Here is a 16856-nt window from a genome sequence, read left to right as displayed (position 1 = left end):
GCAAAAAAATCAAAATCTGAGCCAGGAAAAAGACACTAGATGTTGTACAGCCATTTGTGTAACATGCTACTAAAGTACTTTTTGAGGCTCAGTAACCTGAATATCAGCCTTTTTGAACCTAAATTCACACCTTGGAGAAAAACTGTGACACAAAATGATCATCCTCCAAGTTCTCCTTATGGTTTGTACTTAAATTCTATTCAGAGACTATAAATTAAACAGCAGACCGGAAAACAACTTAGGCTGGATATTTTGGGACTCTGTGCCCTACAACCACTTTCAAGAGTCACGGCTGGGGTAAGAGGCTAACACGACATTCATGAAAAATCCCAAAGTTCCACAGCTTTGGCTTTATTCCCAGAGGTGGTGAGGTGCGGGGATAGCTCCTGCAAGGTCTCATGTGGTGCAAAAGCAACTCCCTTCATTCCTTTCTCATTTAAACTCCTACAGTAATGCCCGTCACCTTGATTTTCATGTAGTAGGTGCTGACAGCAACAGAGAAACAAAGTAACTATATACATGTATGTGTGTGTATGCATGTTCATATCCACACATTTTTCATCAAGGTTTGCTTTCCACCAAAAAGAATACCGTAATGCAGAAGGAAACCAAACAGCAGCAGCTGTCACTAGGACATATATCACAGCCACATTCACAAGTCCTCCTCCTGTCAAACTGTTATCTGAGTACATTTGCTTTGGTCAATTACTGGGTGGAAAAAAAGTAACATTATTTCTAGCACCTGGGGGAAGCTGGGTGTGCTGGTGGGTTGGTTCTTGTATTTTCCTTCAAACTGTAGCCCTTGTAGCGTTTCTCAAGTTTTGTTTCTGATTAAACATCACAATGTGAAGGAGAGAAGTCTGGTTTGGGTCTAACAGAAATATTTATTCAGGTGATAAATATACACCTCCACCATTAAACATAAGCTCTTTGGTGCACCTTGGATTCAAATGTTTCTCCTGGTAAAACATCCTCTTTTCAGTGTCTTTCTTCCTTCTGTTCAGTGGCGAGACTACATCTAATCCTCTTAAGAGGATAAAGCAACAGAGCTATAAATTCAGGGAGAAGAGCAACACACTCGTGCAAACTATTATTACTTACTTACCTGACCAATGCTGAACTGTTGTTCTAGGACACAATCACTGGGTCAGCTTTACAGGTGGAATGAAACTCATTTAATCCACTCCACACACCACGTTAATACTCTTAAACTAAATGAAGAGACACAACAAAATCTTCTGTCATAATACAGGATACTTGAATTCCCACACTAAACAGAAAATCGAAATAAAATCCCTGTTCTTCTTTACTCCAAGGAGAGTCCTCTTTTGGAAAAGAATGATTAGAAAGAAAAATTCCTCTAAATAACTCTGGAACACCTAGGACAGACTAGAGTTTTGAGTCTACGCCATGGGAATAAAGGAAATAGGTAGCATTGCCTGAACAGCTCTTGTTATTATTTAGCAATCTAGCTTTCTACACATCAAGAAATTCTTTGGCCTTCACTCCTCTAAGCTGATGAAATGGAAGTTCAGCATGTCGTAGCAGAAGTTGGGTATTAGGAGACTTAAGAGATACGGCTGGGAAGACAGGAGGTGAAAGATACGAATGTGTCTGTCTTCCAAATTTAAGGCTGTCCCTAGTGCAGTTCACTTTCCTCCCAGTGAGGATTGCCTTTTCCAGGGCTCCTCAAAATATCGTCTGCATCAGAGAGTGCCTGTTGTCACAGACAGACATATCATACCAAGCATGGCAACCCAAGGCTTAACATACAGCTGCAAATTAAGTTTCATTTTCACAGTTGGAATGAAGATCCTTGTGGCATTAGTAAATCAATCCACCCTTGGATAAGGGCTTCAAACAGCTGCATTATTTACGATGGTTTCACTTTTATTTACAGTAAGACTATCTGCATCTACTGATGCTGTAAACATCTTAACAGTTCCTTAGATAGGGGACCTTTAGGGCAGGTAAAAAGGAATACGTATGAATGGCTTCTGTTCCGCATAGCTAAGAGAAACCAGTACTGTCCTTTACCCAAACACAAATTAACATACTGGAGGAGTAGGAGAAGCAGCATCAAGAATTGCATTGTCCTGGTTTTGAAAACACTTGCCTGGCAGGATTCAGGGCAAATTCTCATCTCATTATCTTCAAAAACCCAATTAACAAGCCATCCTATAAGGAAAAGCTCTGACGCAGAAAAATGGCAGTTACTTGTCTTTTTTATCTTTTGCACTCAAATACAGTTTTGCTTTCCTTGCCCTATTTAAGCAAGAGAAGTACATTAATGAAGAAAAAAAAAATACTGAAAAAGCTACATGGGATTGCCTAGTAATAGTCCCAGCTACCCAAATATGCTTTGACTTCTCCTTATTCAAAGGAGGAATTACTGATGTCCAGAAAGGAAAAATGAGGGAAGGCAGACTGCCTTCGTGTCAGATGCTAGTGCATCCAACACCAAAAACATCATTACCAATTCAGCGAGGTACTTGAGCCCGAAATCATGGTTAAAAGCAAGAACTTCTGTTACAATATTCTGTTACAGAAAAAGGTAAAAAAAAGTAACTGCTTGTGATGGGTATGAGAATTCCCTCGGTCTTCCCATCTGCCCAGATGTGGCCATGCTGTGAGTATTCAGAGTTCCCCAGCAGAACTGTGCTATGCCAGCTGCATGCTTGGCACAGATGCTCAGTTCAGGGAGAAAAACAAGGCTTTTGTATTTTTGTGATGACTGCTAAATCTTCTGCTCAGGCTCACTCTGCTGACAGCACAAATGTCATCAGGCCAGCTTGAGGAATCGCCTCTAGCACGCCTACCTAAACCAGTGCTGTACACATCATGCCAGATCATTTGTTATTATACAAATCATGCATTTCTAACAGTCTTAAAGTGAAATAATGTATGTGAAAGGTGATGACTCCCAAACTCTGTACAAGCTTCACAATTGTCCTGTTACTCTGAAAATGCTGATGTCATCTCAAAGCATCCACACCTAACACTTCCACTACCTACTGACAAAATAACCAAGCGGAAATACTTTTACCGGATGTTATTTTTTTGGAAAACACTTGCTTACATAAAGTTGGTTTTGCCCCCAACAGTGCCACATGCTAACAACATATTGTTCTGTATTTCAAACTACAGTAACATCCCTTCACAGCCCAGAAGAAGTTACATTATGCTGATGCTTGCTAAAGTGGAAATGACACATCCTATTCAACTCACTTTACAGCTCATGAATTATTGCATCTTGTACCTGTATCAAGTTGTATCAATTAAGAAAAAAAATCCACAGGAAATTAAAGCATCATTCACATTAATAGAGAAACAGAGCAATGCTCACAGTGATTTTCTCATTTTTCACTGAAGAAAGCAGCCACTAACATCCCCCATGATGTGAAAAGTATCACCATGACAGAAACTGCTCCACTTCCCCTACACTTCAGCATATTTCTGTTCTAACTACAGCTCTTCAGAGATGTTACATGCCCCTGTGGCTGAAAGATCAATAGCAACTTATGTGGAGAACTCCAGATCACATCAAGAGCTTTGAGAGCATCACCTCCAGAAAATTTCAAGGCTTAGTTGGCCTGGACTCACCGCAGCCTCAGGTACAGGCACTGAATTTTCTTGTCCCAACACACCAGTGAAGAACAGAGCAGCACCTTCCAGACACTCCTCTCTCCTTTTTTTCCTTTTTAACAATTTACCTGACACTGTCTTCTTTCTGCAATTACTCAGAGGAGTGTTTTATTGCACGTTAAAAGACAAGATATGTATTGAAAGTAGCAATTTTATTTGAGTTAAAATTATTTACAAAAACCCAAAGACATACTTCATGAAACTGGTACAAACTATTTTTCCTGCCGTTGGCTTTTGCTCCAAAGATCACAGCTGAGAAATACTGTATAAAATAAAAATAGGATTGGATTCAGAAAAGTACTCTACTGTTCTAATTTCCAATTGAGAGTATTTACACAAATATTTACAATGGAAAAAAAGTTACTTTAAAACTTTAATTTGCAAGTTGGCCTCAAGTACCCTTTAATGCAGAGTTATTTGAGGGTCTAACACACAAAAAGCACTGCAGTTCACAGGGTGATTTCTCCCCCCACCCTCAAAAAAAGAAATAATCTGCATTTGTCAGTGCTTGACAATTAGTTACATTGAAAAAAAACTGTTAAACACTGAGGTAAATCAAATCCCAAACAATTACCAGTGTAACAAAGAAAGGTAGTTGTCCCTGCTTTCCCCCATCAGCACATATGCATTGTATTTTCTCTTGTCTTCTCTCCACGGAAAACTACATAATCAATTTGAAATCCTGTTATAAGTGACAATCTTGAAAATCAGAAAACTAAATGGGCAAAATATTCAACCATTTCTTTCTGATGCAGATAATTTACATGAAGTTCCTCTCTCAATACAGATTTATTTATTTTAAAGAAAGGGGAATACAACCTGAAACACTTTTCTAAGTTACACTGGTACACTAAGTTTTAGAAGGTGATGAGAGAAAACGCAAAAAAGTATGACCAACATAGGATTTTTGCCGCTAATCAGTTACTTCCTTACAGAATTCCCAACAATCTGCATTATCAAAAATAGGAAGACATAGAAGGCAGCCACTGTATGTAAAAAATTTACAGCTGGCACTGATACAAAAGCACAAGTTCTTAACTTTATACATGGAGATAACACAAGATCTAAAAGCAGGTTAGATTTCCTGTTATTTCCCCCTCATTATACATAGAACTAATATTTTTATGGCTTCAAGTTTCACAAATTTCATGGAATAACATGATGTAACTACCTATACAGGTACTTAAAAATGTTGATGAAGCAGATCTCACAACAGTCTGCAAATATTCAAGACCACCTTAATAAAAATAATTACCAATTCTGTCGGTCTGAATAATGAGTGCAAGAAAAAATGGTTTAAAAAAAAAATTCATGTATTTTCTGGGATTCTTTGTTCCACTTCAGTCTTCAAACACAATGCTTTGCTGTGAACTAGACCTCAGACTGAACAAAATCTTAGCTATATCAGCAATTTAAGGCTTTATGTTGTATGCATTTCAACTCTGTCATACTTCAGAAGAATGAAATAGAAAGATTATGTCAGCTAGGAACATTAATCCCCTTCGGTGTTTTAGCTTCTGTAAAATTCGTCCCCCTAAAGCATCCGAATTCTTTGTACTGAGCATTACAAAATACACCTTGAATGCTTCCTTAAAACAAAACAGCATTTCCAAGCTTTTGCTTATTAGAAGTGCAAGCTACCCTGGGATTTAATACCTTAAAAAGAAAAAAAAAACAAAACCCCCAAAACCAAACAACTTTTTTGTTTTTTTTTTTCCCCTCCTTTTTTGAACAGGGCACAACTTCTTACAGCTACTCTTTCTTTTGTGGATAACATACCCTCAAATGGCTTTGTGTGTTTATGGGTTCGCATGCTTCTCAGAACTACAAAGTGTTACGGTCTACCAGTTTACAGTACATGGGCTGTGATAGTTTTAGAACTGAGAAATAGTTCAACAACCTAATTTCAATCAAAACAGTATAAAAAATAAACTATCCAATCCTCACCTCTTTGGATTCCAACAAATTTTAAATATAGACAGTAGTTAAAATCACAAAAGTATTTAAAAATTTATATTTTTATGATTTTGGAATACTCTAGTAATAAAAAAAGCAAGAGCAAATTAAACTCAAATAGGAGAGGTGCTGCTGTCCAGAACTTCTTTATTAGAACATTTGTTTGATACCTCAGTAGCTAAGCTGCCTTTGCACCTGGCTGGCATGAAACAGTGGCTCAACAGTAAACAGCAGTTGCACTATCAGCAGCAAGTTTTTCCCCCTTGAAACTTGTCACGAACAAAGCAAGAAAAAAAAAGATAGGGAGGGTAAACCCTGCCAAAAAATATTTAAATACTGCACTGCATCATAAACAGCATGGGTTCTTTATTTACTTTCCTTAGAACCTTTTCCCCTCATTTTTGATAGTTGCAGATTGATGTAGTAACTGTCTTTTAGAAAATGCTGAATGCATGGTTAAGAGACCAGGTAGCCTTAAAAATCCAAACACGAATAACACAGATGAATGCTCTTGGTATATCCTTCAAGGACTTCTTTCATGACTTCTTCTTTTGTCTAAGGGTAGCTCCAGCATTAGAGTGCCTGCAGCGGAAGTTAAGTATCTAGCAGTGTTCCAAGTATTCAATCACCCTAGAGATAGATTTCTGGCCTGTTGTTCCAACAGCACACTGGAAAATGTAACAGAAAACAGAAGTAACAAACAAGCATTTGTAAAACCTCTTCAAAATATCTGAAAGCTATGCTCATTTCAGAATTTCAGTACACAAAATTATGTATCAGTAAGAGCTATTCAGTTCAGGCAGAGGATTCAGAAACATTTTCCTGACCAGTGGCAATTAACTGGAATGAAAGTAGCTCCACTGCATTTACTACCAAAATAATGATAAACAACTGGGTTTTCAGTATTTAAAGAACAGAAAAATTACCCTGTGCTCTTCTAAGGCCATAAACGGGAAAATGTTAAATGCTGCTAAAATGTATGGACTATTTATCAAAAACAGTTACAAAAATATCTACATACATCAATTTAAAATATATATTACTTACAGTAAGGTTCATAAAACTGAGAAATTTTTTGAGCATTTCAGTCATTATTGAGAAGTCCCCTTCAGGTAAGTACTCCCTCACAGTAGTCACATTGATCTATGAAATAAAACAATCTATTATAATTTGGGAAATATTTTTCTGACACAGAACTATGCTACTCTGCATGTGAGATACAATAAGACAAGTAGATTCACAGCATTATTAAGATAGCTTTTGCTGTCATCTCTGTGTTTTAATTCTCTCGAGCAATATTCATGTTTCTGCTTCCAGGAAATAGTAACTGCTAAAAATCTGCCTTTTTTTTTCTCCCCCCCCTTGCCTTCCAGTTCAGTACCACCACCAGAATTCCCCAGGGCCTATGAGATTGTCATGAACTAGAAACCTCACCAGATCACTCCTGACATGGAGAGAATCTCCCTTTATAATTGTTAAGACTTGAACTAGATGATGTTAACATCCTTTCCAACCCTAACTATTCTATTATTCTATGATTATTAAATTTATTGTCAGTATCAATCCAAACACCAAAACTGTACGGAAGCTGGTCAGCCAAAAGGTACAGAACAGTGTGTTAAAGAACATTACTGCCATCATGGTAAATTTAGATATGCCTGAAGGCAGGGCTCAAGCTCATTTTCATTTCAGCATGTATTTAACAGAGTTTACAAAACTATTAAGAGTTCTGTATTAAATTTTAACTTTGGCTATCTGTTATGCAGTTCCAATCTGAGACAATCATTTTCAACTAACATGGACATACACAATTTCATGTAATTTCAATGGAGGAAAAAATAAAGTAGACTGACAGAAAAAGAATAAACAAGTCTGACATTACCTTCCTTACTGAAACTACTGAAAAATAAAGCAAGCTTTTATAATTACAGAACAGGCGAGCCAGTTTTGTTTTGCCTTTCTGAAGTAAGTACATGTGCTGGCTAAGACTAACAGTGAAGGGGAGAGGGGCAGAAGATGTTAAATATTCAATTCCAACAGTTTTTTTCCATTCAGAAAATTGACTTTGAACAGAATCCTCACACAGCTGTATACATCAGAGTAGCTTCATTAAGGTACTAGCTCACATGAAAGCCTAATTCAATAAACCCACTTCAGTACTGCGAATTATTACAGTAAAAGTTGTACCGGACTTTAAGAACAAGTTATTGACTTATTCCCTTACTGGACTCTCTTGGCAGAGACAGCCTAGAAGCAATGCCGTGTAGGAGGCCACAATGCAGTCTTCCATGTGCTTCCCAGCATGCTGAAGAGCTGTAAAGAGAGACAACTGAGTGTATTGTGTTCTCTAAGCAGCTGGTATCAAATACAATCTTTCATTATCACTTCTCAGAAATCTTTTTTCTCAAACAAAATGAGCTTTTGGACTAAGACTTCAGAGGCAAGAATCAGGCAAACTCTGTACTTACTAACTCAGCTGCATGTTCTTGAACTGAAAACCAGTGTTCACTCACTTTCAACATATTGCACTGTACAGTGTTTTCTTAATTGTGATTTTAATGTGCAACTGTATGTTTAACACGCAACAGTACGAATGTAAATGTTTCATGGGGTACTATAAGCCAGTAACACTTCCACCAAATGAAGTTTATTGTACTAAGGATAACAGTGATAGTACTTTTTCCTAAAGACTCGGCACTTTGGGGCAAACTACAAATAGCTAAGACACCAGTTCATGGAGCTACAAAAAGAAGGAAGGATATAAAGCCAGGTTGGAGAAAGTAATACACCACACCTACTAACAGAAATTCAAAACACTATTAGAAGTAATACATTGCAGTTACTATTAGAAGATTAAACAAGGAGGCCTGATATATTTTCCAGAGACAAACTACTTGACTTAATGATACTCAAATTCCTGGAACAAACTACCAAAGATGCAGCACATTAAGGCATTACACAGGTACCTGAGATACCACCAATGGAGTGAGAAGTCAAGACAAAAAAAACAGGGACAGAAGCATCATACGTGCAAACAGGGAGAGGAGGAAAAGAACCCCTAAAAGTAGCATGAAACAAGAACAGGCCATGATACACTGAAAACCAAGATTAAGGCAGGCAACTTTCAAGGAATGTTTCAGGAAAATATGATAAAGGCCAAAAAGCCACCCGTTCCAGAATATTTCTTACACAGAATGTCCCTAAAAAACCAAAACAAAACCAACCAAACTTTAAGAAGGAACTGACAGAAGGAAGGTACTAGTAAGAAGATAAAAAGCAGCATAGCTTCTTCCACTTCTCATGCTTCAGCTCTGAACTGCTCCTATTCATGATCTGTAAGTTTCACCTGGGGGATATGCTGAGGAAATCTCAGCCCAAGAGACTGCATGTAGATAGGAAGCAGAGAACAAGGTGGGAATTTATGCAGTCACAGAGTTCTTTGCCTCTTCTGAGCTCATCACAACCAGACAACGCACCTTTATTAAGATCAAGTTCTTCATCATCTTCTTCCTTCTTAACTTTCTCTTCAGTGCTGTCTGGCTTTTCTGTGGAGACCCACTGTATCTCTCCACTTGTCTCTTGCCATTCCCCACTCTTATCATGCTGAGCAGTAGGAGCTTCTTTAATCAATTCGTCTGTCTGGCTCTCAGCCAGCTGAGCCGCACGCTCACACTCAAGAAATAGCTAATGGGGAAAATTTCAGGACAATTTCCATTATAAATTAAACCCTAAACACATTGACTTAACACTTCAAAGTTGATTCCCCCATCACAATTCACCCCTTAATACAGTAGGCCTTCAATACTTTTCTTAACAACAGCCTTTTCTTCTTCAAAAGAAAACATCATTTATCCCTACACAAAGGCTGTGCTCTACAGAAAAGGCCTCTCTCCCACCCCAGTGTTGAACTAGTTGGCAGGCTCCTCTTGGACATCATAAAATGTTTCATCATTGTCTTCAAGACACAGCTTGAAGACTAAAGGTTGCCATATTTTCTTGCCCATTTTTGTTCTCTATCAATCCTCCCTCTTCTCCATGCTAGTATCCCTACTGCTCTTTTCCTTTCATAGATAACAACACAAAAATTCGAAAGCGTAATATAAAATGACACATCAAGGATGTGACCGAACCAGCAATCTCGTATTGTGCACTTGTATCTTGTGAATTATTATCCAAGCCACATAATTATCAGCTTTAAACATTGCTTTGCTGAGCTGTATACATTAAGATATTAAATACTTTTATTGTTGATTTTTTTTGGTCTGCTGCTGGACAATTACTTCACATAGTTAAATAAAAGAACCACTAAAAGCATTCATAAAATTATCTCAACTGAAATAAGAATGCTGAAATTTCCTTTCAGTTCTTTTATTTGGGTTTGCATGGTGGAACTCATTGACCAAAATTGTTAAAAAAAGAAATCCACCACCAAGTTAGTCAAGACAACATTTAAGAATGCCATTTTACACACAGAACCAGTATATCCATAGCTTATTGCTCTTATAAACCATGATACTTAATTATTTTTTAAATTAAAGTTGCAGAGTCCCCAAAAGATGGTATTTAAAAAATATTCTGTGGAAGCAAAGCACAACAACAGTAGTTTACAATTTTAACAAAAGTAACCCATTTAGGAACAAGTTAACTAGAAATAAACTGCATAGGAACAAGACAGCTTTATGGAGCACGAGAGCAGCATTTAGATGCTGTAATAATGATTCCACTGTCTTCTACCAGGAAAGCTGTTTCTGTAATGTACAGTACTGAAAAAGTGAACAGCACCCACTATGCTGTATTACTCATAATACTAAACAGCAAGAAAATTCTGACAAATCTTCACTGCTGAATTCTTTTTCCCTTCCCTTTTCCTTGAGAGTCTGATGAGAAATGGTTAACTATTACCATAAAAACACATTTCTTACCTGCACTAAAGCCTGAACAGCATCAATCTGCCCAGTTATCTTTAGGCTATCATCTCCTCCTCCCGTACAGAATGAGTCAAAAGAACATGATGTTTCCATATTGACAAGACAGTGCCTATTCCGAGCACTGTATTCTACTAGATTGATCAACAGACCCAATCCCTGCAAGAATTGGAGAGGATTACACACATGAAAAATAGCTAAAAAGATCTATCCAGATAAACGTCTTCTTTCAGCCACATCTTTCTGAAGCTACATAACCTAGACCTCTACAAAACAGTTTGATAAACAGAGGGATTAGGATTTAAAGAAATGAGGCAAAACTGAGATCCCTGTATATGAGAACGTGACAACATTTAAAGATGAACTTTGATTTATAGATTAGGGATTCAGGTGTCCAACCTTCATCTTGTATTCTTAAAAGACTCCTTCACATTCACAATTTCACTACTGCTACTTAGGCTACACAGACCCACTTTAGATAAGCTGAGGTAAATTTGACAAAGCCTCTCTCTCAAACAGGCACAGTATTTTTGAGTTGCAAAGACATTTGAAAATTAGGCAGTTCACAGATTTATTAGTTAAACCTTTGTTCACCTACCACAGGGAAAATTATTAGAACTCACCACCAAATCTTTACAGTGCCTCACTAAGTGTACATATATGGTTAATTAAAACTGTAGAGGCTGCTCCTTAATTTGTAACCAGAGTAGTTAAATGCACAAGAAAGCAGCAGATCATTTCCTGTTAATGTAACAAAACCAACAGCTTACCAGCACCCGAATATCAAATCTCTGTTCTTGAGGTAGGAACTTTGGAACCTGAAGCACACAATTCATAGCTGTGCCGATCAGACCATCTTGTTCACCTGTTTTTGTACTACCCCATTCTGTAAAGAAAGAGTTTAGAGGCTCAATTTTGAAAATACTCCTTTTCACAACTGGAAGCAGATTGATAAAAACCTGGCCCTAGAGGTAAATGGGACTCTCTAAGCCAAACCTCGCATCTTAAAACTTGTAACGACTCATCCTATTTGCAAAGACAAATTACTGATTAGGCAGGCATCCACCCTATATAACTGCTTTATTGCACTGCACATGGAAAGACCATAGTGAGTATAAGAAAGGGGTTTACATTAATGGTTTATTTGATGCTTTAACTCCAAATATGCACATTATTTTTGTTTTACCGTTATCGTTTGTCAGGTTGAGCAAGACACCAATGATGGCCCTCATACAGTCTTCCACTGCTTTACCCACATGGTTAGTTACATTCTGGTGAGGCAGAGGCTTATTGTCTGGTAAACAGATACTGTCTTCAGCACGATTATACCGCTGGATTAACTCCTCACAATGCTGCAGTGCTCTGCAAGAAGAAGATGCAGAACAAAATTACCTCCACAACATACAGGACATTACACTTTTAGATTCATTTCACCAGGGGAAAAAAATAAAAATCAAATACAGAGCTTAGGCAGAATGTTTCTGATGCCCAGATGCCCTGTCCATGGGAGAGATAATAAACTTACCGCTTATAAAGTCTTTTATGAGCTCAACTGAAATTGTGAAAACAAAAATCAGGAAAGCTTTGTGGCTTAGAGCTTTATCATTTTGAGATTAAGAAAAGAAGTTAATTTTTCTTTCCAACTCCATCACATGGCCTTAGAAAAGGTCTCCTTCCCCTACGCACCCAGCCTCTCATATTGTCTGACATCAATGCACAACATTATTCTGACAGGGTTATCTCAATGTTCTCTTGTTCTGTCCTCAGACCTATTGCCATTCTGCAAGAAATAAATGTCATGTGACTTCCTAGCAGTAAAATCTTAATCTCAAACAGTAATGGACCACAGGCATGATTCTGCTGCATGACATTAGCTTGATATGAAACTGAAAACACTGCTTTTAATTACAAACAAGACTAAAAATGTCAAAAATACATACTGGTCTAAATAACAGTAAACTGGGAATTTTTGGTGGGTTTTTGTTTGGGTTTTTTTTTGGGCGTATTTATTTATTTAAAGAAATACTCCAAATATGTAACATATAGCCATGACATTATGTTTCCAATGAGGTCTGCAGAGTCAACTTTTCAACTTCATTTGTTCTCTTACGAAGAGCAGTACAAGTGGGATACAACCTCTGCCAGTAAACTGAGACCTCATCCAGGTTGATAAATGGGTTAGAGGTGGGTTTGTAGAGGCATCTTTGCCAGGGAGAACACCCAAGAACAAATTTTCACCGTTTTTAGTTACACTATCATTTCTGTTACACTCCATTTCAAGAAACGCTTAAGCATAATGAAAACACAATAAATAAGCATAGCTTGTCAACTGCCCTCTTCTGTGTTCATATTAACTTGGTACAGAAGGAGCTGAATCTACAGTTTGCAGCTTCTACAGAACCAACAATAGCAGCACTATATACTGGTAGCGTTCAGGCAATTACCCACACCCTCATCTAAATTAGTTTTAGCATTACTTAATGAAAAGCAACAGCGGAAATTGTTTTCCCCCTCCTCCCCTACAATCTTATGGTATAACAATTATATTCTGCTTTTTTTCCCCCTATTACGTGCAGTGCCTCTGCAAAGTTGCCTTTTTGTTACAACTTACTTAGCTGAGGATACTATGAGTTGCGAGTCTTTGTATGCTATCAGATAGCTCTGATTCTCTGGATTATGCACAGTTACCTAAAAAGAGGAAAAAATAGTATCAGAAATACAAAGAAAAGCATTCCCTTCCACTACCACAGCACTTTAATCAGTTCTATATTTCTTGGGTTATTATCCAGTGTAAAACTTTGCTTTATTTTCCAGTATGTCCTTGCAGTTTTTATCTTGTCACACAAAACTGCACTGAAACCATCTTCCCTGATGCAGGAAGTACAGGCACCATGTGGCAGAATGTTCTGCCAAAGAACCACCCTGAATCTATATCCTGGGACTACAATGTCCTAAGTGTGTGTCTAAATATATATGTGTATGTGTGCATATATATATATATATATATAAAAAACACAACACTGAATACAATTATATACATAATGTTACTTTTAGGACTTGGCATGAACTTCACTTCTGAGAGCTTATTACACATCCAGCCATAAAAATCAAGTTTTTCCTTGATTCCCTTGACTGAAATTCAGAATCAACTTCCAGAAACAGTAGAAGTTCTTCTCTTAAATTTGCATGATTTGGTGTGTTGATTTCTGCCATCTCTTCCAAGTTCCTAAGGAACTTACTACATCACAAACCACCCAAGTTCAATTCTGAATATCCTACCACTGAACAATGCTCTTCTACCTACTGTTGCCTGTCAGTTCCATCTACCAAGTAGGAAAGCAGAAATCAGATGTGTAAACTTTCCTCTCGCTATTCTGAAGACAGGTAGAGTTAGGTGCCATTCATTTTTAAGCAGGCACCTCTGAATTAGTAGTTCAGCAATTGTCCATACTCGTTAGGTTTTTTGCTTACCTTTACACTATCTTTTGAGTCTGTCCTTCTGTTTTAGTGAAGGAAGCAAGTTACCACTGAAGCTATTTGCCCTTTAACTTGGGTTTAAGGTGTTCAGTGAGATTCATCAACCTGTACTCTGAACGTGAATGTCACTTTCTGATGCATAGAGATGGACCATTAAAATATCACAACACTCTCCTGCTTGGTTACCATATCACAATGCAAAAAGAGACACACTAGTAACAAATATGAAACTCGGCAAAACAAGGAATGGCAGAGAAGCATATGCTTACCATTCCTGTCAATTAAGCACTACAAAAGTGTCATGTATTTTAATTCTGAACAAAGTTGTCATAACAAACATTTACTGTCTCAATATACACGCTCAACTGACTACAGGACTAGTGTGACTTTCAGGGCAGTTTTCTCTTTCAGCACTTAGCCAGCTGATCTGCAAAAGAAGCAATTCTTAAAATATACATTGATTTATTGCTTCTAAGAGAATACTGCTTCCATAATGATCCAAGCGTCAAACCCATGCCTTGAAAACAAACATCTATAAACAGCAGCTTTCTGAAGGAAAACATCATGTTACATGGTTATTCTTATAAAAAATAAGCTTGCAATGTTGTACATACATACAAAAGGGTAAAAGAAATTTTCAGGCAAACACTCCAGGAACAATGAGCAACATCAGAAAGTCAGTATCTTCTATAAAAAAATAACCAACATCATAGGGTTGTTATGCAACTGTGCATTGAAAGAATGTAACACTGCAAAGGTCTGCTTCAGAAAAGGAGGTTTTCAGGCATGCAATCCATCTGTTCATACTCACACTTTCTAAGACCCGTAAACATCTTTCTGCACCCCATAAGGAAGCGACCAATTTCTCTTCATTTTCATCGCTGCTCAGGTGATCCACACATTCTTTAACTAAACAACAAAAGAGTTGTTTTCCACTATCAATAAGAGGTCTTCAAATGCAAAGTATACAAACTACCTACCTACCTACTCAGAGAGCTGCTCTCAACCTTGTTTTGCACTTCACAAGAGTACCATGAGGAAACAACAAAGACATGACCAGCATTCCACAGCCTTTAGTTTCTCCAAGTAAATAAAACAAAACCTTTACAAGGGGTAACAGGTTCAAACTTCAACAGGGGAAGTTCAAGTGAGATATAAGGAAGAAGTTTTTTACTGTGAGGGTGGTGAGGCAATGGAATGAATTGCCCAAAGAAGCGGTAAATGCTCCATCCCTGGCGGTGTTCAAGGCCAGGCTGGACAGAGCCGTGAACACCATGGCCTAGTGTGAGGTGTCCCTGCCCATGGCAGGGGGTTGGAATGGATGATCTTGAGGTCCTTTCCAACCCAAACCATTCTATGATGCTAATTTTGACTTGTACAAGTTCATGGTTGTTGCTGTGAATAACCTATGTATGTATTTTATTTTCTGCTGACAGTGAAGAGACTGTATAGCACACAACTATGTTATTTAACTGTAATGCAGCGTTTTGCAGAAGAGAAAAAACAATACAGCAAGCACACTCTCCCCACACTTTAGACATCTGAAACCATGTGCAAGTTGAATGCTTTCATCTCTTCAGTCCTTCCTCTGCCTGTCCCTCTGCCTGTTTAAGATGAAGCTTTGCTCAGCTCGAGTTCATTTTATAAATGTCCTTTTTTCTGTCTGTGAGAGGCTATCCAAAAAACCTAACCAAGGCATAACTTTATGAAAATATGGAAACAAAACCCCACAATTTCTTCTTAAAGGGCTGACTAATCAGGCCTGAAAATAATTCTAGAAGACTGTGAAGGAGATTTTTACTCTAACAAGTGTGCTGTATTCATGTGCTGTACAGAGATATGTAACACACTAGTATGCATCCTAAGCTTAAACCACACATTATATGCAACACTATACACATTCGGTTTAACCTTAAACCTACCTTCAATCCCACATGCAACTGATTAAAGTCACTAATTAATTTGCCAGTGACCTGATATCAAATAATGTACTTTATTTTTTAACACTGCTCAGAAAAACACGTTTCTATTTTTAACCACAGAAAAAGAATATTTAAAATAGCAGACACCTTAGTAAGATTCACTAATTTTCTGTGCTGCCAACGCAGCTGCTCCAATATACCTTTATCTACAATATGATCAAGACCACCGAGAAGTCGCAGTTCTTCTTTAAACCAGTCCCCAGCTCGTTTCGAGGTGAGAGACAGTAATGTCTCCATTGCCAAATGCCCGGTCTGAAAGAATTAGGTTCCAGAATTAGTGAGATCATCATAAGCAGATTTAGTCAATGTATCGAATCATACAAACACACGTCACATAAAAACCATAAAAAGGAAGCTATGGGTTCTGAGTAGAACAACCACCAGAGGGAGCAAGAACGGATGGAAAAATATACATATCAAAGAAATTACTTGGTACAGATAAAAAGGTACTTTGGTTTTTCAACTTTTTCTTGATTTTATTAATAGCTTAGCAGACTAAGCAGACCTAAGCAGACTCCTTCCATCCACTTCTCCTGTTATCAAAAGAAACAAGTGGAGGAAGGAAATGGACAAATCAGGCAGGAAAAATACACAAGAAAAGCCACAGTGAACACTACTATAAACTCAACTTCATTTATGGTACATAAATATAGCAATGAAAGGTCAGAGAAGAAGCTGTAAGATCTCATAAAAGCCAACTGAATTTAACTACTCTTAAGTTAACTTCCCTCCCTGATGCATTTGATTGGTACTGCTTCAAGGAGGGCTGTGCTTATTCTGAGCTGTGCAGTACATTCCAGGATACCAGTTCAAACCTCAGCACCTCCTGGGAATAACAATACTCACCAGGCTCCAGTAAACACTCCATTGT

General features: G+C 37.7%; 1 protein-coding gene across 5 annotated transcripts in view; it reads right to left on the bottom strand.

Annotated features, from left to right (window-relative positions):
- Positions 1-5731: 5731 nt before the first annotated feature.
- Positions 5732-16856, bottom strand: part of WAPL (WAPL cohesin release factor) — a 70517-nt gene continuing 59392 nt past the window's right edge. For all 5 annotated transcript variants that reach the window (XM_057421494.1, XM_057421496.1, XM_057421497.1 and 2 more), the window contains 10 exons: positions 16126-16237; positions 14815-14912; positions 13138-13214; positions 11713-11888; positions 11297-11412; positions 10524-10685; positions 9078-9285; positions 7826-7914; positions 6649-6744; positions 5732-6269 (listed from right to left, as the gene is read on the bottom strand). In XM_057421494.1, coding sequence (XP_057277477.1) covers positions 6204-6269; positions 6649-6744; positions 7826-7914; positions 9078-9285; positions 10524-10685; positions 11297-11412; positions 11713-11888; positions 13138-13214; positions 14815-14912; positions 16126-16237 — 1200 coding nt within the window. In that variant the 3' untranslated portion in view covers positions 5732-6203. The remainder of the gene's footprint in view (positions 6270-6648; positions 6745-7825; positions 7915-9077; positions 9286-10523; positions 10686-11296; positions 11413-11712; positions 11889-13137; positions 13215-14814; positions 14913-16125; positions 16238-16856) is intronic.

Source organism: Pezoporus wallicus, unplaced genomic scaffold, assembly GCF_028554395.1.
Source record: "Pezoporus wallicus isolate ANWC-B61680 ecotype Strahan unplaced genomic scaffold, APGP_CSIRO_Pwel_v1 contig_4816, whole genome shotgun sequence".
NCBI classification, from domain to species: Eukaryota; Metazoa; Chordata; class Aves; order Psittaciformes; family Psittacidae; genus Pezoporus; species Pezoporus wallicus.
This window is presented reverse-complemented; position numbering and strand designations above follow the sequence as displayed.